The 23,421-nt window shown below is 35.1% G+C and overlaps 1 protein-coding gene across 3 annotated transcripts in view; it reads left to right on the forward strand.

Annotated features, from left to right (window-relative positions):
* Window positions 1-6,083: 6,083 nt before the first annotated feature.
* The window catches only part of LOC110112015 (cell division protein FtsY homolog, chloroplastic), a 28,206-nt gene continuing 10,868 nt past the window's right edge, over window positions 6,084-23,421 (forward strand). Inside the window, exons 1-9 of one of the 3 annotated variants that reach the window (XR_003703160.1) lie at window positions 6,084-6,462; window positions 6,530-6,634; window positions 6,724-6,797; window positions 6,866-6,924; window positions 7,647-7,684; window positions 7,952-8,072; window positions 8,191-8,259; window positions 8,348-8,430; window positions 22,867-22,935. Coding sequence is in view for 2 of the 3 variants with exons in the window: in XM_020844096.2 (XP_020699755.1) it covers window positions 6,136-6,462; window positions 6,530-6,634; window positions 6,724-6,797; window positions 6,866-6,924; window positions 7,647-7,684; window positions 7,952-8,072; window positions 8,191-8,259; window positions 8,348-8,430; window positions 22,867-22,935 (945 nt within the window). In the remaining variant the exon portion in view is untranslated. The remainder of the gene's footprint in view (window positions 6,463-6,529; window positions 6,635-6,723; window positions 6,798-6,865; window positions 6,925-7,646; window positions 7,685-7,951; window positions 8,073-8,190; window positions 8,260-8,347; window positions 8,431-22,866; window positions 22,936-23,421) is intronic. The other 2 variants (XM_020844096.2, XM_020844091.2) reach the window with 2 other exon arrangements.

Here is a 23,421-nt window from a genome sequence, read left to right on the forward strand (position 1 = left end):
GTCGGAGACGATACGCAGGCCGGTTAGGTAGCACTGATCCTGGTACTAGGTCCATTTGATGCTGGACATCACGTAATGGTGGTAACCCTGATGGTAGATCCTGGACCAACACATCTTCATATTGCTGCAGTAGAGGCTGGATCAATTTAGGAATGTCCAACACCTGGGAATTCTCCTCCACTATGACTAGAAGTAATCCTTGCTGCACCGTTTTTAAAGCTTGTAGAAACAAGGCTGGAGTGGTCATTTGGGCTGGAGAAGTGTCATCCATGCTAGCCGCTTGTGAGGGTAACAACACGATTTGTTGTTGTTTGTGCCAGAATGAATAGGTGTTAGTAGTTCCGTTGTGGAGAGTACCACGATCAAATTGCCACGGACGTCCCAGCAGCAGGTGGCAAGCATCCATGGGTACCACGTCGCACATGGCTCGATCTTGAAAATGCCCTATCGAGAAATCCACCTCACACCGTTTGTTAACCTGAACTTCCGCATTCTTCTAGATCCAAGAAAGCGAGTAGGGCTTAGGATGATCCATCGTGGTTAGCTGCAGCTTGTCGACCATCATCGCGGCCACCACATTTTCACAACTCCCGCTGTCGATGATTACGTTGCAGACTCGATCCTTCACTGTGCAACGGGTCCTGAAAATGCTATGGCGTAACCATGAATCACCTCGTTGCATGTTCAAAGACTGTCTCAGGACTAACAAATTTCCTTCGTCTCCTTGCAAATAGACGGGTTCATCGGCAGTTGTGTCGTCAATTATTGAGTGGTCATATCAGACGGCTTCAGACTCCTCCGAAAGAACAACTACCCGACGATTTGGGCAATTAGAAGCTATATGACCAAATCCCTGACACTTGAAGCATTTTCGTGCGGGCATGGGAGTTTGTGGTTGATTCATCCGCGGAGGTCCCCGAGGAGAAGGTTCTTCGATCACGCGGCTAGGTCCAGCTCCAGTTTTGCTGTTCTTGTTTTCCCTGTCAGGAATACTTTCAGGCATCACATTCCTTTGGAAAGTTTTCTTGTTTCTTGCTTGTTGCTTTTCTACCTTTAACGCCAAACTCATAACGTCCTGGACTGTCCAATAAGGTTGTAATTGTACCACATTGGAGATAGTCGGGTTCAACCCGCCTAAGAAACGTGCCACCGTATGTTCTTCTGGTTCTACCACATCGCATTTAATGGATACCTGTTCAAATTCTCCAATGTATTCTTCTACGGTCGTCTGTTGTTGTTGTAACTGTGTAAACTTTAAGAACAAGTCCTGCTTATATTGATCAGGGATGTACTTACGTTGCAATTCTTTCTTCATTTTGGACCAGGAAACGATCTTACTTCTGCCTTCACGGTTTCTCAATCTTTTCAAGTTTTCCCACCAAAGAGAGGCGGATTTCTTTAATTTTATCACAACAAGCTTGACTATCTTGTCCTCAGGAACTTCTTTGAACTCAAGGATTCGATCTACCGTTTGCAGCCAGCTGATGAACTCATCCGGATCCATCCTTCCGTCGAATTCTGGTAACTCCATCTTGATTCCAAAATCGTGAGGAGACTTCCTGAGATTTCGGCCAGGTACTCTTCTTCCTCCATCCTCGTCGCTTGAGTTTTCTTGATGGAAGGGATTGACATCATCCTCTTCCGTTGGCGGTATTGGTGTCTCTCTCTGCTCGCATCTTGCCAATCGTTGTTGTAGTTGAGCAATCTCCCGTTGCAAGTCTTCGATTAAAACTTCTTGCATCGGTCTTTGGGGATTCCGGCGAGGCGGCATTATGCCGGCTCTGATACCACTTGACACCGGACCTGTAGACGAGTCGCGGCCAGAAGTGCAAGGATCACGTCGTCGACTGAAAACCAAGAACCACCACCGGCACAAGCTCCGGATACAGAAAGAAAATGAACCACCACCTGACAGGGTCAGGATACAGAGTCTTTTCACAAGAAAGATAAACTTTGATGCAATCAATCCAATCTGTCTTATTATCTCAGAACACAGTTATTTATATACAATTACCAGCCATATATTTGGCTACACTTACGAATGCTAAACAATGGCTACATTTAAGAAAGCTAAACAATACTAAGCAATCACTAAGAACTGAAGTTTGACAAATCAAAGACAGAGGGAACAGAGTTCTTCGGTGTCCCCAGTAAGCTCCGGCGTCAGAGAAGGAGATGGAGAAGGAGGTGGCATAGATAAGAGACAAATCCACCTCTATTATATGTACAAATAAAAAGGTGGAGAAGGCAAGAGATGTTAGTCCATCTCTTACTATTATATGTAGAAGTAAGACAAAGTTATTGGATTAAATGTGAAGGAAGAAGAAGAATATGGACTTGATTGGAGACTTCATAGATCCATTAGAGAAGAGACACATGCCTGTGAATTCAAGATCAATTGATTTCCTTTGCCTAATTGATGAAGAGCAATTATCTATCTTTAAGTCTTGTATGTTAATATCGATAAATAACTCCAACGAAAGGGAGCTAGGAGTGAGTAGTGGGAGCATAGTGTTGTTTCAATAGTTAAATATGCCCACTACTTAGCAAGATAATATGATAAGAAATCTATTAGTTTATTGATGGAATGAGTTTTTAAATAGTTGAATACACTTCAATTTTATTTTTTGCTATAACACGTATATTCTTTATATTACCTAATAAGAGAATGAGTATGATGCTACTTAAAGATTTATGAATTAGACATCATTATGTTGGATGAATTATTTGATCATTACTACACATCAATAATTTTTGTGCTAAAGAGGAATGATAGATTCAAGTGGCAAGAAAATGTTATCATGTATGTTACTAGAAAGGAGATTTTTTTTTAAATCATGGCTGATGTAGAACTTGTATATTTTAAAATGAACTAGAACAAAGTACATTGGATGATACGTGACATCTCACCACCATGCATAAAGTTATATGAATTTAACCCCTTACAATCCAATGTATATCTTTCATGCGATGTTAATTTCAATTTGAATGTGCTTTCCTAGATTGCTTAAGATGGTAGGGTTATTTGACAATATGAAAGAACTTTTGTTATACAAATATCCTTGGAAGTGGAGAGGACCAACAAAGATGATGTTCTCAAGTTTGTGGTATGATAAGCTATTTGTTGATTAACTAAACTTTAATCAACATAAGATGAGTAATCACTTGCTTGGAAGAAGTTAGGAGTTAATTTATAATAATAATCTACCAAATAAATAAAATTACTTTGCTTAATTTAAATTAATTGTCCACACTTACATCATTAATATTGCAAGAAATCTTTATCAATAAGCACCTTACTGCTCTTCCAACACAACATCCTTATGATAGCTCTCTAAGGAACTCAACACATCTGCTCTCCAACTCTTGGATGGCTCATAAGCCTAACATTATAGTGATATGATATATCTAGTTACAAACTTATAATATACTAGGTTAAGACATTATTCTTTAAGACAATTGCCTCATAATATATCATATCTCTCTTTAACATTTTTTACATCCTCTCACAAGATTGCCTACCCCATGATTTTTTTTTTTGAAAAAAATACTTGCTTATCTTCAACTAAGAAAAATCAATCTCTTAGTAAAATAACATTATGTTAATCATGATTGACAAAGAATTATTTATAAAGAAATATTAACCCAGCTTCCATACATCATCCTTTTCAATGAACTCTACTATTCTACTCCTTATCATACTATTGAATTCCTTCTCACATGGGTATTCTCCAAATTCCATTATAGTGATCAGAACAAATTCAATAATATCAAATATTATATCCTTGCCTCCAATATTTAACATAACATAATAATCATTATTCTCATAATCATCAACTGTCCTCAATAATAACTGATAAATTAGGCATCAATAAATTTGCAGTTTATGACATTTGAAAAATTGATTAAAGAGAGATTTCTTAGCCTTACCAATCAGATCAGTGGTTTCAAACTATCTAACAACTTTCTCTATTATTCCCAGAGCACTATATATAACCTGCACATTATAATACCTCTTTAAAGGCATGCTTAGAATACATATTTGCATACATAACAAAAAAAAAAAAAAAAAAAAAAAAAAAAAAAAAAAAAAACAAATAAGTCAATTCCAAAAGAGATAATAATGGAAAAATAAAATGAACCATCATTAAACTATGGTCAAACTATTTTCGAACTATGACCAAATTATGATTGAACCATAATTGAATCATGATTGATCCATGTTCAAACACGATGAAACTATCTTTGAATCATGATCAAAACATCTTCAAATCATATGATCGAAAAATCTTGCTACATAATCGAATCATCTTCATCTCTCTTCAAATCATGTGCACAAACTATTTTTTAACATTATTTGAACCTTATTTGAAAGTTTGAATGAGGTTCAAAGATAGCTTGCAGATGGCTAGATTTTGTTCAAAGATTTGATCATAGTTCAAAGATAGTTCTATTATGGTTTGAAGATGCTTCAAAGATAGTTAGATCATTATTCAAATATATTTCAATCATGGTTCAAAGATGATTCGATCATGGTTTAAAGTTGGTTTAGTTACATATCTGATAAATTTATATTAGGTATTGTGATGTTTAATGATGTTTAGGGTTTAGAATACAAATAATATATTTGAATCTAAATAACCAAACGTATCATATTACTAACATTGAACATATGGTGAATAAAGGGATCACAACCAAGAGATTATAATGCAACTCTAAAGCACACTCTATAAATTGCCAAATATTGAGAATGTGGTAGGAATAGGAAGAGTTGATGAGCTACTATAATCGAAGGTTCACGTAACCAGTCAATGAAGGCTTCAACTCTTATTTTTAGAAAGTAGGTATTTTAGTCTGAAATGAAGTTTCAAATCTATTTATCCAAAAATATAAATAACAAGTAGCTAGATTTCTCCAATTATAACTATTCTAAGACATATATAAAATCAAATTTCTCTTAGATGTGTGCTTATATAATTATGTCAATACGCACATACATAAAAATTAAAAAAATCTTATGATACATGCCAGAATTAATTGTTTTTGGTTGTAAACTATGCTAAATATGAAACATAATCTCACACAACTATCTAACATTAGATTAATGCTACCCTCAACATCCATAGCTCCATAATGCATTTTCTTAATTTATATTCTCTTTAATAATCACATAAATATTCATATTTTTATCTTTTAAAATTTAGATAGAGTTTAATTTCAAAATTTTAATAATAATTTATATAAATTGTATTAAACTAATATTAGGGCTACAAATAAACCAAAAGCGAACCAAGTCCGAGCTTGCTCGAGCTTGAGCTTGTTTGCCAAAATCTTGTTCAAGTTTGAGTTTGATTCAAGTTTTAGATCTAAAACGGAATATATGGAGTGTAATTTTAGCAGTAATAGTCCTAGTGAGGGGATTGTGACTTTGGGTGATCAAGTCATTAATAAGAGTACACATTTTAGATATCTTGGATCTATTGTTCAGAGTGATGGTGAAATAGATGGGGATATTATCAGCAGAATTCAAGTTGGATGGTTGAAGTGGAGGAATGCATCGGGCTTGTTATGTGATAGAAATGTACCCCAAAAAACTTAAGGGGAAATTCTATAAGATGGTAGTGAGGCCTGCAATGCTTTATGGTGCTGAATGTTGGCCATTAAAAGAGAAGCATAATACTAAGTTAAGTGTTGCAGAGATGAGGATGCTCAAGTGGATGAGTGGTTTTACCCTTAGAGATAGGATACGAAATGAGCATATACGCGAAAGGTTGGAGTAGCTCCAGTAGAAGATAAGATTAGAGAGAGTCTCATTAGATGGTTTGGTCACATAAAACGGCGGCCTTCCGATGACCCGGTTAGGAGAGTAGAGATATTAGATTTGACTTATTTTAAGAAAGGTAGGGGTAGACCTAAAAAGACTTGGTTAGAAAATATTAGGAATGACCTTTCTTTATTAGATTTAAACGAGAATTTGACTTTTAATAGAACACAATGAAAAAATATTCATGTAGCCGACCCCACGCAGTGGGATAAAGGGTTTATGTTTTGATTTACCTTTATTTTATCCTGCGAGTAAAACTTTATTGATCAAACATAACCCCGACTGCTATCCAAAACCCAAGCTAGGGGACAATGGCCGCTGTTCCTATGCGGCTCGTCCCGCTGGTCTCCTCTCCTTCCTCTTCTCGTCCAGCTGTTCAACTTCCTCCTTCTGGCATCACTGCCGACTTGAACCTAAGCCGATCCTTCCGCGGCTCGGCCTCCCGATTTCGGTGTTTCGCCGGACAGACCGACTTCTTTACGAGGCTTGGTCGTCTGATAAGGGAAAAGGCTAAGAATGACGTCGAGAAGATATTCTCCGGATTTTCGAAGACCAGAGAGAATCTTGCCGTCATCGATGAGCTGCTCCTTTACTGGAATCTCGCCGACACCGATCGCGTTTTAGACGAGCTCGAAGAGGTTGCTCCCTTCTCCTCCTCTTTTGCAAATGACAAGCTTGGTAAGCGGTTATCCGTTTCTTTAGTAGGCATTGCTGGTATCTGATTTTGGGCCAAAGATTTCCATGAAGATTGTCGACAGTCTCAGAGATGATATCCTGGCTGGAAAACTCAAGTCGGGAAACGAAATAAAGGTTGTGAGTTTTTCTTCTTTCTCCAAAATGATTTTCTTTATTTTTCTGGAATTTTCTGCGTACTCTAATGAAAGTATGTCTTTATTTAGGAAGCGTTGAAGAAGAGCGTTCTTAATCTTTTGACAGGAAAAGGTGGCAAGACAGAGCTCCAGCTAGGCTTTAGGTATCATGTCTCTCTCTAATGGATAAAACAGTTATTATTTGGTCTTTTGATGGGGAATGTCTTTTCAGGAAGCCTGCTGTAATCATGGTTGTTGGAGTTAATGGAGGGGGAAAGACTACCTCTCTAGGTAATGCATTCTGATAACACAAATTTTACTCCGTTTTTCTTTTAGATTTTTTTGGCGAACTCCACGGGGTACGTCCATTCAATCTAGTGAAACTTATTGGTGATGAAGCTTCTTTAATTATGGAGATACAAAAAAAAATTATGGTTTTAGTATATCTATGTTTATCATCTAGTATCTTTGATAGGAGATATATGCATCGACCCCGCCCCAACTTCGCCACTTTACCTTTTATTCTTGATATACGCACCAGTTGTTTGTGATGTTAAAAACCCTTTGATTAAATGATTTAATCTTAATGGTAACTGCCGTACCATACTTCTTGTCCAGGTTTCTTCCTTTCCTGCGCATGGTTGTCCCTGCTATTAATGAAAAAGTATTATACTGAGTTAAAAAAGTGAGCACATCTGCTTAAAATCCTTGGAACTTCATTATTTAGCAAGCATCTTTTGTTGCTGTGCCGCTTCCCTTTCCTTTTATAGCTTCCTTTTCTTGAAGCCTCATAGCAGATGAACTTTTAGTGCAGGAAGTTAGTTTTTCTAGCTGGAAGTGTTGTTTTTTTAAATGGTTAAGAAATTACTCGTCTAAACTCCTATGATGCTATCTTGAAACCGCCAACAGCAATAATGGTTGCAGATATTTCTTCAAACTCTTTAAGTTTTTTTTTAATGGATATATTTAAATGAAGTAATGAGTAATTTATATATTCGTATCTATTTGCATAGGAAAGCTTGCTCGGAGGTTGAAGAATGAAGGAGTAAAGGTGAGGTTGAAATTCTATTGTTCTATACTTCAATTGTACCAACGAACTAAATTTTTGCACAGTCTTTTGTATAAAATAGCTTTACATTTATTTCATTAATGAAGCAAACTTAGTTTCTTTATATGATATTCATTCAATACACAAACAAAAACCAGGTTGACTTGGGGAAAGAGAGCGATCATTTGAAACCTTTACAGCTCCCCTGAATATTGTATACTATTTATTTTATGCTAAATCATATCCTACATAATTTTCTTTTAATTTCAGGTACTGATGGCTGCTGGTGATACGTTTAGAGCAGCTGCTAGTGAACAGCTGGAAGTTTGGGCTGAGAGGACTGGATCGGAGATAGTCACGGCTGAGGGTGACAAGGTTAAAGCTCCGTTAGGTGTGTATGCATATTAAAGAACACCAATTGATAAGTGAGGAAATATTCTCACAAGCAGGCTCTTTTTGAAATATATGAATCAAAATTTTCATTGTTATTTGAAGCTGTTTGTGGATAGTTCTTTCACAGGCTGTCAAGAAGGGTAAGGAGCAAGGTTATGGCGTTGTCCTGTGCGACACATCTGGACGTGGGTGTCACTTGTTTATTTTAGATTGTTTTATTTGATTTATATAAATTTACATTGTAAATTTTGATGCGGACAATAAAATTTTCAGGTCTGCACACCAATTACAGTCTCATGGAAGAGTTGGTATCATGCAAGAAAGCTGTAGCTAAAGTTATTCCGGGTGCTCCTAATGTATAATTTTTCTCTTCTTATTTTCTATTTCTTTTCCAATTTTATACTTAGTAGGAAAAGGCTCTTAGTTACAGCATTTCTTGCATTTCTTTAAGTAACATCTTAAAGATATGAATATAACATAAGGCACTAGTTTGTGCTGTGTGTCTGTAGTTAATAGCATGCAAATTGGATGATGTAACCTAGGATTCTCTTCAACATTTAGAGAACTTTCCAAAACATTCAAAATCAAACTTCCTGAAATATGAAACGATTCCAAGGAATATTGGTTTCAATGAGCATTGCTCATTGAATTTTGAGCCTTGGATGCCACAACGATGTATTGGATTGATATCTTGATGACAACAATTATTTAAGTTGGAAAAGTGGTGTTTTTTTGGTTGTCGCTATATGGAGTTAAAATATGTTGGAATGTTGTAGGCTGATAGATATTTCTTTGAACTTTGATGGTAATATTTTCAGCTAATCTGCAGGTTTGACCTTCAAAAAGTTCTAACCTTTTGATTTTTCATTTGGGGTTGATGAATGTTTAAGTTTAATTGTAAATATTTTTCTTAATTATCTGTAAATTTTTTTCTAAACACCACTGGTTCTTGAGCCATAAATTTCATGTTCAACTGAGTCAGTTGCATTTTAGCTACATTAGCATTTATAAATATGTTACTACTTTTCTACTGATTATTTGTTTTTGTAATAATATGCTTTTTGTTTGTTTTCTTACACTGCATAATAATAGTGTCAGACATGTACAATGAAGTATATAAAATGCACTCATTAGATGGGCATATAAAATTTGTTTAGGAGAAATAAATGGATAACAGGTAGGCCTATGTAGCATAGATATAAGCTATTCATAATAATTTGCAAAGAATATGTTTATTACTCCTACAATACCCCAAAAAAAGATTGAAAACTGAGGTTTCATAAAGCTAATAAAAAATAACTAGGATAAGGCTAGTGATGATGACTTACACCATATAATATTGTTGCATTGATTTGCACATCGTCTTATTTTTTTCCTAGTTAAATTTTTTTAATTTTAATGTTGGTGGGTTTGAAGTAATGGTTTGTTGTCTCCAGTGTAACTGCGAAGCTTCATGCAATATGTATGCTCTTATTCAAATTATTTTAATCATGTGCTAGTTACTTTTGACCATTTTGAGTTGTTTTTTTGCTTTGTTATATTGCTTTCTTGTTTTGATTGATCCACCGTTTCTTAGTGGCATTTCTTGCTAGGATCTAGGGGTATGAGTCATGCCGACTCATGAGTTGACTCATACTCGATATAACTAATGGCTCATAAGCCAAGCTTAACAAGCTAATGAGTCAAATTTGAGCTAACCTCGACTCTACTCGCTAGCTCATGAGCTTGCTCTTTTAAAAATATTAATATAAAATAACCTATTAACATCAAGACTTTAAGTTTAAAGTTATTAAAATATTTAAAAATTATACCTCATTTTCTTAGATCAAGTGATTCATTATTTTTTTTTTCTATTTTCTCATTTTTTAATCATTTTATTATAATAATTGCTGGAATTATAATCATTTTATCTCTTTTATAATAAATGAGTTGATTGTTAGATGACTAAAACTCGTAGAATGAAGCTCGAGCTCAAGTTCAAACATGATTAATTAATCTAATTCAAGCTCAAGCTACAGGTGACTTGAGCTCAGTTTGACTTGTTTAAACCCCTATTAAGATCTATCTCCCTCATTTTCTTTTGGTTATCAATGTCAAATTTGAGATTCTTTGGATAGGCTCTTTTTATTCAGGACAATGCTTTTTCCCAGAATGATACGCTTGATATCATGGGTCATCTTAGCTTGCTTTCTTTCTTTTCTTTATCACAGTATACCATTGCATGCCAGTTATATTTCTGCTCTATTGTGCTTGTAAAGTTTATAGTCTAACTATAAAGCTCATTGTAGAGATTGTACTATTTGAATTGGTATATCACATATCATGATAACTTACTGAAATTTAATTCAAGGAGAAGAGGATTATTTTCTGCAGTATGGTGGATGTCATTGAATCAATCCATGTACGAATCCCACTGAAATTACAACTAGGTTGCTTGAATTAGTGAAAGGAAGAAAAGACTCATGATTTTTGTTAAAAGCATTTATACTCAGAATAAATCTTAACTTATTGAGTAAACATGAAGTAGTATTAATATTCTTTTGAGTAAAAAAAAAGAGGGTAAATTAAATTTGAGTTCTTGAGGTTAAAAGGTTGCTTCATGTTGGTCCATTTTTTAAAACTCCCTATTATGTTGATGTAGGAAACTTATATTTTCATCTCTTGCATACATCATTAGGGGTACCACATCTATTGGGTTATGACACCCTTCTCTTGAATATGCTTTGTATGTAGCAGGAAGTGTTAGGGGGAAACAAATGAAGAACACTTATTCCCTATTCAAGCTCTCACAAAAAGAAAGATTTTAAGTTTGAAGCAAGCAAGAACAGATGAGGAGGAAGGTGATTTCAGTGAGTTTAAATTATCTGGTAGACCAGGAAGCAACAACAGTAGTAGGAGTGCTAGAGCTCCTAAAATATTAGAGGAATTAGGTTAATGTGTCATACTTTAAAACTATGGGAGCGAGTTATGGAGCATAGCTTGTGGCGTGATACTAATGTTTTTCAAAATCAATTTGGATTCATGTCGGGTAGGTCTACTATGAAAGCCATACATTTATTGAGAGTCTTGATGGAGAAATATAGAGAGAATAAGGTGGATCTACATATGATATTTATTGATTTAGAGAAAACAAATGATAAAGTTCCAAGAGAAGTGCTATGGAGAGTTCTTGAAAAGAAAGGAGTTAATAATGCTTATATTCAAATCATTAAAGATATGTATGCAGGAGCTATTACTTGTGTTCAAACACAAGGTGGATTGACCAAGTATTTCCCAATTTCGATTGGGTTACATCAAGGATCAGCCTTAAGCCCATATCTTTTTGCTTTATTCGTGGATGTTCTCACTAGACATTTGCAAGAGGATGTACCTTGGTGTATGCTTTTTGCTGATGATATTCTTCTTGTTGATAAGACTAGAGAGGGAGTTGAAGGTAAACTTGAATTATGGAGGTCAACCTTAGAGTCTAAAGGTTTTCGCTTGAGTAGGTTTAAAACGGAATATATGGAGTGTAATTTTAGTAGTAATAGACCTAGTGAGGGGATTATGACTTTGGGCGATCAAGGCATTAATAAGAGTACATGTTTTATATATCTTGGATCTATTGTTCAGAGTGATGGTGAACTAATGAAAGTTTATGGGTTACAGATTATTAAGCTACATTATTTATTTTAAAATTAAAAATTAATAATTAAATCTGTAACTCATAAACTCAAATTAAGTAAAACTAGAATTATAATTTTATTTATTTTTACTACTTATAGACTGTGATGTATTATCATATATTTTAGTAATTTTAAATTGTTAATTTTTTATTTTGGTTAATTATTGAATCAAAATTGTAATGTTTTTATTGCTTAAGGACAAACAAAAGTTTAAGTTGAGGAGAATTTGATAAGTATAAATAATGTATTATTTTATGTGTTTTATTTTCAACAAAAATGTGTTGTTTAGTTGTGTTGTGCAGGAAAGATACAAAAAATACACAAAATTTTAAGTCTCATCTAGCGCCGTGGTGTCGAATAAATTAATGCCTCAGTGCCATCGAAGGCACCATCGAAGCGCTACAACATTGACATGGCAACCCCAACTTCTCTATTGGACAGTGCCACAACATCAAAATGGCCAACTTTGCAGTGCCATGTTCGCTGTCTTCAAGCGTCGCAGCGTCACAATCTATCACGTCTTGGCACCAAAATTGTCATTATGATGTCATAGCATTTGAAAGTTAGCAGCACTGTGCTGTAGCAGTTGTAACTTTCAAATAACACTATATGTTAGCCAAACAATGCGATTGTTCACTAAGCAATTGATCCACGTCAGCCTATGATGCACCGACACAGACACGCGACACGATATTTTTTAAAATATAGGACACGGGTGCGGCGTGGATACAACATAATAATTTTTTAATATAATATATAAAAATTAAGGTGAAATTATATTAAAAATGACAAGTAATAATAAATTAATGTCATGATAACTTGTTTAGCTTATAAGATAAAGATGCTTAGTACAAAATGTCTAGTACAACTACAAAAATATAAGCAAAATCATTTAGTAGGTTCAACTACTCAATAGAGAGAATGATATAATTAGATTCAGAGATTGGTCTTTGGCCTTTAATATCATCATCATTGAATATCATTGCTTCCAACTCTGGTTCATCTAGAGAAAGATTTGCAACCTCCAATAATTCCATATCATCAAGGCACTCAAACTCATCTCCAGCAACATCCCACATCTTGTTATCACCTGTCATATAAACTACGGTTTTCTTTGATAGAAGACGAATATTTGTATGCACATAAACTAAATCTTCAGCTCGTTATGGAGTTATTTTATTTCTCTTCATTGATTAAATAAATGAGTATGTGCTCTAATTTCTCTCACAACAGGAACATGATAATACTTGAACAGGAAGTTTTATTGCTATTGTTTGAAGAAGCGGTGTTGAAGCTCCATGAATCAATCACCACATTTTTGGATCCATCCTCCATATTTCAACCAAAGATTCTTAATTACCAAACTCTAAATATCCAAAGAGCTTTATAAGTTCTATATTAATTTTTCTTCTCCTCATTTGGAAAATATCGTTTCAAGCATATCTTTCTCATATTTGAAATTTTTAAATCTTTTTGTGATGAGATGCTTTGAGGGTCTTCTTGAAGTCATTATTTACTTAAATACCTTCAAATAATACAAAACATATAAAATTATCTGTTCATTTATCAAAAAAATTAAATTAATTTAAAAGATGAATACAAATGTATCTTGGATTTAATGAATGAGCCAAACAATGCAGAGGTGTGTTACTTTTGCTCCACCTATTCTCAATAATGATATAGACAACGTTCCAAAAATTTGAGTCTTATTCATATGACTTTCTTTCATGTTTGTATATAATTTCTTTCACTTTTGCTAATATAGAATCCCACATCTCATAAATCAAATGTAGACATGTTTATCTATGTCAACCTCTCTCAACATATCATAAATTGGATCAATGAAAGACAAAATATAATCTACATTATCCCACCCTAAATCATCAAGACCTTTTCTTTAACATACAACACCTTCCCAACATCATTTTCTCGATAGCAAGACCACTTCTCACTAATTATCATAGATTGAAGAGCATTTTTAATTTGTTTGAATATTATCAACATGATTATTACAGAGGCAAAACGAGTTTTAACAATAGTTAACATTCTCAAGTGGGAGAAATTATTAAACATTAAAAGTCTCATTGAATGGTTCATAATAAAATTTTTGATCAGAACAACATCATCTGCAATCACTGTTATCCAATGACAAAATCAGCATAGATGATTTTATTAGCCTCTGTATTCTTTGTTGCATAAATATTTTTTAGTGCGAGATTTAAAGTGTGCACATATAGGGTGTCCAAAACATATGAGGATAAGTTTGCTCAACTAACATTCCTACAGCTCTGCATACCGGTGCATTATCTATAATAACCTGCATAATATTTGAAGCCCAATCATAACCATCACCTTTTTAATCAAATTGACAATAAAATATTTATCCTTGTATTCTCCTTCCACAGCTTTAATAAACTAGTGTAATTCTCTATAACGACCATGAAATTAATGAGTGTCTTCTTTGAGGATCTGTCCAATCATCACACACCAAACTAACAACTTTTTTCTTTCCACACTCATTTTGTTGGTTCAAGTAATGTCTCAATATGTGCTCTTACTCTTTCCAATAATTTCGATCTTAATGCATTATAGCTAGGTGGAACATATCTTGCAAGGTTGTTATTATATGCAAAATCGAATGCATTTTTATAATAAGGATTTCTTTCAAGGTTGAAAAGAAGTCCCACTGAAAAAAACATCCTTGCTATTTCACTATCTAATTCCTCTCGCTGCTGCAAGTTAAAAGCTTTCTCTAAATTACTAGTGGCAACTCATTTTCTTTTTTTTGTTTCATATCCTTCACTTCTAAATGATAAAAAATGATCAACTCTCACAGATGAGGAAGAAGTGTGGGATGAGCCATGAGTAGATGACAAATGTATCTCTTTAGAGAGTGTTCTTTTGATCCTAGATTCAGGTTCATCAACTTGTATGTTCAATTCAATCAACTGCGACGTAGTAATCTTAAGACATTTTAATTCCATGGCCAATAATCTTTAGTAGATGTGCTTTCAACTTAGAATATGATCCTTTGTAGATGCCACCACAATAATTGCATTTGAATGAAACATTTCTCCTCCTTCAAAAGTTTTTCCTAACTTTGTAACATGAATTCATAATGACTTATCAATTTCTACAAATGGCTCTTTTGAACCTTCGCCTAATCCACTCCCACCAGCATTAGAGCTCATTTTGCTTTTAAATGTACTGCTTAAATAGAAGAAATAAATGCTTAATAAAATCAAGATCTATTGTGACTCTTAACTTTTGTAAAGAACGACTGAACAACTTAAAAAATGATAGAAAATATAAGCACCATACATTGTAGTGAAATTATTACATTTGTAACTTAAAAATTTTAAATGACAACATGCATTGTAGTAAAATAATTACATTTGTAGAGGCTTGGATTTAGATCTTCGCGCCTAATGAATCCAAAGTCTTCAATCTCAATAGGAAAGATAATACCAATGTACAAAAATGGGAAAAATACCAATTTTGCAACAATCTAAACAAAATCCATTAAAAAAATTACTAACAATAATAGGGAAAAACTATAATAAGCTTGCAATGGCCCACAAACTCAAACTCTATTGACTTTCAAAGACTATTATTAACACATCATGACAACAAATATAATATATGAAATTAGCTTTTATACCTTAAAAGTGAGAACAAAATATACATATTTCATAAAACTAGGGCAACAAATGAGTCTCCAACAAATGCCATTAGAGAGTAAAAATCATCAATGAAAACTCCAACAAATGATTTAGGCATTTTTAAATATTCTCATTAGAATACTTTCCGAAAAAAAAATCAAAATCATGTTAATACTTTCAACATCCAAAACCCAAAACATTCAAAATATTTTCATAAAAAAATAAAAAAAACTTAAGAGGGATACCTGCTAGCGGTGCGACTAAGAAGAAATAACGAGAAGCCTCGGTTGCGCGTCGAAATGACGAAGAAGGAAGTCTGCTCGTGGTGCGACGAAAGAAATAAGAATAGTGAAGCCTTGGTTGATGCATGACTACTTAGATGACATGCTCATGGATTTATGTGGGCATTGCACAACTAGTAGATTAGAACAATTTCGAAACAAAATTACAAGCTATTTTCAAACGACGATTAAAACAAATGAGTGGATCAATTGCGTAGGCTAAATCACATGCTTCGAGTTTGTGCTATCAAAATAATTGAGAAAATAAAAGCAATACAGAATAGTAGTTTTCAAGTTAATCCCTAATCTAACAACGAGATTTAGGATGCATAGAAAGTACGCTCAATTCCTATGAATTTACTAGGCTTAGCAAGAGCACTTGGATGAGTCTTTGCGATTACAATCAAGCCAACGAGAATTTAGACCTCCAAGAAATAAGACACAAGTGAGATAAGAAACCTTTGCCAAAGGGATGTGGAGATCTTCCACTCAAGGATTTCGACATGCTCGTTGATGGCTTCCGTTAGAACGCACAAGATGCCATCCACGTCCTCTTCAATAGTATGTTCAATCTCTTTCTCCTTGATGATGTACTCATATGTCTTGTGAAGAAAGAAGATTCTCTTGCTTTGTGGGAGGGAAAGGGCCAAATGCTGGAATCTGAAATTGGTTTCAGATTCTTGTAAGTAGATTATGAAAATTTAGTAGAGAAGAGCCAAGAGGGTCCGGGGAAAATTCAGCCAGCAGCAGGTATTGGCTTCCAACTCTTCTCACGAGGAGATCAAGCACTATGGAGGAATTTCTAAGGAGATCCCAATAGGAAGGTTGGCTGTTACGGGTGAGAGGAGAAATCCAGAAATTTGTTTCCTAAATCATAATGAGAATATAGGAAATATTAAAGAGGTGGACTTGAAGAAAAAAAATCAGCTCAGGGGATTTCTTTCCAAAACCCAAACATGGAATAGGAAAGAAATAAAGAAGGTTTGATTTTGAAATATTTCGGCCAAGAGCAACAGAAATAAGTTGAATTATTTCTAAATGTACTTAACAGGTAATTAGGAAATAAATCCCGATTTTGCTCATATGATGGCCGGCGGCATCCAAGGATGAGGGATTTGTGGGGAGCAATTAATGTTGATTGATTTGGATTTAAATATTAGGAAAGCTGTTTTAAAATCCTATTTGAATTTTAAATTCAAATAAGTTTTAATTAGGAACTTTCCAAAAATAGCTTTCATAAATTAGGAAAGATTTCGAATTTCAAAATACATAATTTTGAATTTGAAATCAGCCCAAAATACGTCCACCTAAATTAAGTAATATTTTGAGGGAAGGAAGGAGTGGGAGGGGGCGGTGGCTAAGTGGATGGAGCCGGCGGCATGGGTGGAGGTGTAGGTGGTGTTTTGGTGGGTGGAAGGGAACGATGATGGAGAAGTAAGGTAAAGAAGATAAAACCACGAACCCAGCCGTCTCCAAGGTTAGTGGGTGATACGCCAATCTCCCTCTCCAAGGGATCTCTCCAAAGCTCTCCAAGAACTCTAAAAAAAAAACTCTCAAACACAAGTGTAGGAAAAAATCTTAATAATCATCCATTCATCCCCCAAAACAAAGGAAATGAGGCTATAAATAGCCGGGTACAAAGAATCAAGAAAATAAAAGACCAACTTGCCCTTTGGGCTTACATGCGACCACTCCCATGAAAGGGGTACAAAGGGAAATAATAATGACATCTAAGCAAATAAGAAAATACATACATAAAATAAAATACAATCATGACTCTGAAATACAAGGACTCAATCGTGGCCGTAGATCGACGACCACTTCTCTGATAAAACTTCCACGCTGATCTAATGTCCCCATCATTGGTTGCGTGCTAAAATGATGAAGGAATGATCCTTGCTCGTGGAAATGCCAAAGGAAACACCTGCTCGCGCGGAAACAGCGAAGGAAGGGAAATCGGTTGCCTTGGATGCTCACCTCACACGCCCTAAATGAAAAAGACCACGATTTGGATTGCAAAAAGGTAGGGCTTCGGGCGTTATACAATGATATTTATGTTATTTTTTAAATTATTAAATAATTGGACACTCGTGTCCGATTTATTTATTTAAATATAACACGCCATAGACATGTCCGACACATGTCATTGGCATGCCGAGCACGCGTCCGTGTCCATGAAATGTCCGACATTGCATTTCTTCTTTAGACAGAGTGTCAGTGCATCATAAACATCAGCAAGCGCCACGACGGAGCTAAAACAGTAGCGCAACGGCGTTAGTTCATTTTCTTGGCGCAGCAGCACTGATCTTTCAAGCGCCGCTGTGCCAATTACTTAGTTTGTGTTTTCCTATAAATAGTCATTGTATTATGTTTGTGAGAGAGTTCAATTACTTGTATAATTTCATTACTTTTTAGAGTAATTTTTTAGATCTCTCTTAGAATCAAATCTAAGAGAGATTAGAGAAGTACTATATACAATTATTTGAGTGTTTAGTCAGAGTTTGTTTAAGTAACTCCGTATGTTAAGGAATGAGTGTGAAGGAGATATATTAATCATTCATGGTGTATCATTCTCTTGTATTTTCATTCTTCAATGATTTCAATAAAAAATAGTTTGCTTATCTTTTCTTCTATGTCTGACTAATTCTTTAGTTTTAGATTGATGACGTGTAGAACATATTAAGTACTAATGAAAATTCTTGTGCTCTAAAGTTACATGATATTTTCAATATTATTCTGCTCTTTATTGAATGTACATAATGACCATATATATAGTTAAAGCCTAGTATGATCTATAGCTTCAACGGAGGAGTGTAAAAACAACAAGGAATATTAAAATAATATATTTGCATACTTCGACATAGGATGTATAATATATTATGTTCTTAAGGACATGATATAACTGTAGGAGGTTAGCTGATATCCTTTTCACCCTTACAAACTCGACAAAGATCAAGGAATGCATATGCTCCGACTCACATTAAAAATAAGAATTTCATTAGGAAAAATATGCAATTTACATTCATTAGTCTAAAACACTTTATTTAAATATTGTATCCATTATTTTATTATTTTTATTCAATGATTGAATCTTCACATCCAACAATTTTATTTAAGTAGGATAATTTTGCAATTAGAGTAAACAAAAGTAGTTTGTTGAAAATCATATTTCCTCTTGGATTCGACATTTTACTATATCACTTTATTACTTGATTTGACATGTATACTAGGGTATATTAAGTGGAGTTTGTTATTTTTCTATATCAAAGAAAATCTAAGCATTGTATAGGGGAGATATAGCCTTAAACATTTTTATAATTCAAAATTATACTCCAAAGTAACTCCTCATCAAGTTTTTGGCACTGTTGCCGGGGAACAAAATGAATTATATTTTCATCTCTTATGTACATCATTAGGATGAGGAGTAATAAACACCTAAATGATGAAACAAGCAGGAAAGTAAAAGCAGCATAAATATAAAAGATACTAGGATTTAATGTAGAAAAAATCGAACATAAGGGAAAAAAATCGCAAAACAACATTACACCAAGAAATCCACTGAAAATTAGGAGAAATAAGTATAGATTTCTCATCTCTCTCACTTTCTTCTTGCTTTTCTTATCTCATGCACCATTCTCCAATATCCAACACTCAAAATATAAGAGATAACCAAGTAAATAACCTGAGGGACGTAACCTTTCAGTAAAAATGAGAAAGAAAACTGTCCAATCTGTCTCGCAGCGTTGTGGCGTCAGGTTGAAGCGCTGCGGCGGTTGAACTTTTTTCTTGATCCATTGCAGCTCCATATTTATTTCGCTATGGCGTTCTGCTCTCTGTCGTTCAGCGCAGGGGCGCTCAGGTACAGACCACTGGGGTGTTATTTCCGAAAAAAAAATCGAGTGTAAAACACCCAAACCAAAGCAAGGGGTAACCCCTCGCCCCCTCTTCTCTTGTAATTCTGTTTCTGTGAGCTTCTTGATGGTTGTCCCCAGGTCTTTCTTTTGCAGTCTTTTCCTTTGAAGAGTATCAAGTGTTGGCTCCTTGGATGCCAATAAGGTGATGGTCTCTTGTACGAGCCTACTGGGCTGCTGCCTCTCATTTCTCTCTCCAGGTTCCTCTGATCCTCAACCAATTGATGCTAGCTCCATAGCCTCTCCGAAGTCACCAGGCGTCATCACTTTAACTGTCGCCCAGATTTTTGGTTTCAGTCCTTTCATGAAGTTCCCCTCTAGCACGGTCTTAGAAAGACGGTCCAATCGGCTAGCAAGGTACTTGATCATCTCCCGGTACTCTATCACTAATTCAACTTGTGTTAAGGCGAAGAACTACTCGTAGAAGTCTCCTCCCCTGCCGGTTCAGAATCATTTTAGCAAACAATCCTTGAACTCCCTCCAACTCCGTATGGGTCGTCGCATGTCCCTCCACTATTACCAATCCAAATCCTTCCCTACCAAACATAGGCCATCTGCCGTCAGTCTCTCCTCCTATGTCAACTTGTTGACAATAAAGTACATTTCCACCCTGTAGATCCACCCATGTGCATCATCTCCCTCAAAAATAGGCATCTTCAATTTCCTCACTCTTAGATCTCTTCCGTCAACCTTGCTTCCTCCAAAATTTTCCATTCCCCTAGTGGGTGGTTCCCTAATTGTGCCAATCATCTCTCATTCTCTCACACCCAAACCTTTCATCACAAGCCCACCTTTTCCCTTCAAATTCAGCACACCTTCGATCATATTCAACCCCTTTCCTTTCGAATTCGACACCTCTTTGATCATAATCAAGTCATCGTTTTTCAAATTCAACCCCTCTTCTTTCAAATTCAACATCCCTCCACTCATGCCCAACCCCCTCACGCCTCTCCACATACCCTTTACCCGACTCCTCCCTAGGTAGCCCTAGTGGAGGCATTTTTTCTGTTCCCTCCAAAATCTCCACCCTTGATCATCCATTCGTTTGATCGGCTTAGGATTTTCCCCACTTCCTTGGCTGTTGGCGCCTTCCCTCACTTCTGACAGCGATATTTTGGTATGACCCTCAAGCACTTTCTTCAACATCTTCTCCAGGATGGAAAATTTCAAATCGAATTTATCATGGATGGCTGAAATATCTTTTTTTAAATCTGAAACTTAACTTTGAAGATCTGAAATTTCAAATTTCATTTGTCCGATCTCCCCTTCCAATACTTATACTTTTCTTCTTGCCATAAGTCCCCGAATCTTTGTTAGACTCGAAAATTCGGATTTCCACCACAAAAAACAACAAAAACAACTATTCGAATGAGAAAAGCTGCTGCAGGAATCAGCCCAAACAGCCACCCAAACAGGCCCGGACACCGCTCTGATACCAATTTGATAGAAAACACTTGAAGATCTTAAGAATTTCGCATCAATCTTTGGAAAACAGCAAAAAATCTTTGCAGGAATCCACACAAAACCAGGAAAAGAGTATATGATTTGTATTATTTGATGAAATAAAAATTGAAAATACCAAGATACAATTGATCCTCTATTCGAGAGGAGGATCTATCTCATCCAAGTCTCTAGACGCCACTAGAGCCCCAAAAAATCCCAAGAGATCTCAAATTCAGCCAAATTCAAGATGCCCTAATCCTAGGAAAACTAACTATTTAATGCACACAGTCCAAAAGGAAATTTCTAAACAATCGATACATTCAAATTTCCCTCCTAACTCCCTTGGAATGACGGTTCGGTCGGTGCGTACGTGAGAGGTGGAACTCTTCCGTCTCTGTCCGTTAAAGGGCCGGCTGGACCGGTCCATTGGATTGATTTAATAGAAAATTATTGCAAAACCTTAACTAATTCTTTCCTTATCCTTTTCAATTTGCTCTCCTTGCTCAATGCGCCTTAGCTGACACTGAAATCAACCCATTAAGGCCTACACATGGTTTCCCTTGCCTTGGCACGATGCCCTCATTTTCCCCTCGCTTCCTTGCTCAATCAGCCTACCATTCTCTTTCTTACTCGCTCTCTCTCTTTGATCTCCCGCTCTCTTTCGGTCTCATTGTCTCACTCACCCCCATCTCTATCTCTATATCTCTCTCCCTCTAGATTACACACAAAAATAAATTTGATCCCGATGGCTCGATTAAGTTTTAAATTTATTCATAACATTTTAAATTAGCTACATATTTTAATATTAATGTTTCTTAATTAATTACATTACCGCTCTATCTATTTATAGACTGCTCTCATATCAATTCCATATAGGCTTAAAGATCAATTTTAATTTTATTTCACAACTTACATCTGCGGTAGGAAGAGAGGGAAACCTGTATATTCCTATCACAACAACGGATACAATCTCCAACAAATAGGTGGAATTCATGACGCAGAAGTGGAACCATATATGAGGATTGAGGAGGAATTATAGTAACAACTGGCCTGTATAATGCTCAAGTGTAACATAAGGGACGCAACAACTAACTCGGGAAAAAAAAAATAGAAGATGCAGCCGAGGAATAATTGTAACAGCACACAACCCTGATGGAAACCAACTAATAAAATCAAATAAATTTTGCTTACATCATTGATTGATATGATGCTTCCAATGAAAATAAACTCGTAGATTTATATCTCATGAACTGTTAATTTTTATTTGTAGATTTTTTTTTTAAATTTTAATTATGTATCAAGTAATTATTATTCTTTATCATTTGTTGAAAATATATTTTAAGTATATATATATAAATAAAAATATTAGTCGCATACCAATGATCGAAATGTTGATTTTGCTATATTTTAGGAGACCTGTAAATTGTAGATTAAAGCTCATGGGCCTACAAGTAAGACGATCAAAACAAGAGGGACCTGGACTAGTTTAAAGAATCCAGAATTTTAGCTATGATAATCAATAATCTAATAATTTGCTTGTGAGATTATTAAGGGACATGTGATGAGCAACGTGGGACCATGGCTGGATTTATTCCTTCAGTTTGGAGGTCTGGTTGAAGAACTCGTTGGGGATTATTGATTGTAATTTGTAAACCATAATCTTTTTGCTTCAATTGGATGGACATGTCTAGTAGCAACTGTTCAATAAAACATCCACTATTCATGTTTAGAGGGACTAGTACATATTTATTTTTTGTTTAAAAGAATTCAAATATTCTTATGGTTTTGGCTTTTGTTCTTACAAATCAAAACTAATTGTGAAATTCACAGGAGATTTTGCTCGTTCTGGATGGGACAACTGGTTTGAATATGCTACCACAGGCTAGAGAGTTTAATGAAGTAAACCTCTTACCTGAAATGCTACCGAGTCTTTCTCATATTTTTCTTGCTTATGTTTTCCTACAATTCGGTCTCTTATGGCTATTGAATTTTTGTTATCAGTTCAATCATTCGGAGTATGTAAAACTTCTAGTATTTGCTGATTCTGTGTGAGGATGTAATCTAGTGTTTTACAATATATTAGGGGGAGGCATTTTAGTCCTAGACTGTTTAAATTGTCTATATAACCTCTCGACTGCTCAAATATAATTCCCATCGTTAGGATTGTTATTTAATTTGATGAAAGTTTCACATCATGCATGTGTAGAGTGATAGTATTATATATATAAATAAAAAATTATAAGAACCTCCTTTTTTGAAAATACCCTCATTCCTCGCCTCATCTATGATCTTTACATGAAATTTCTATCAAATTAGACAATGATTCTAATTTGGGACTATTTTATATCATATTTGAGCCATCAAGAGGTTAAATTGGACACTTTA

This window comes from Dendrobium catenatum, unplaced genomic scaffold, assembly GCF_001605985.2.
Source record: "Dendrobium catenatum unplaced genomic scaffold, ASM160598v2 fragScaff_scaffold_1638, whole genome shotgun sequence".
NCBI classification, from domain to species: Eukaryota; Viridiplantae; Streptophyta; class Magnoliopsida; order Asparagales; family Orchidaceae; genus Dendrobium; species Dendrobium catenatum.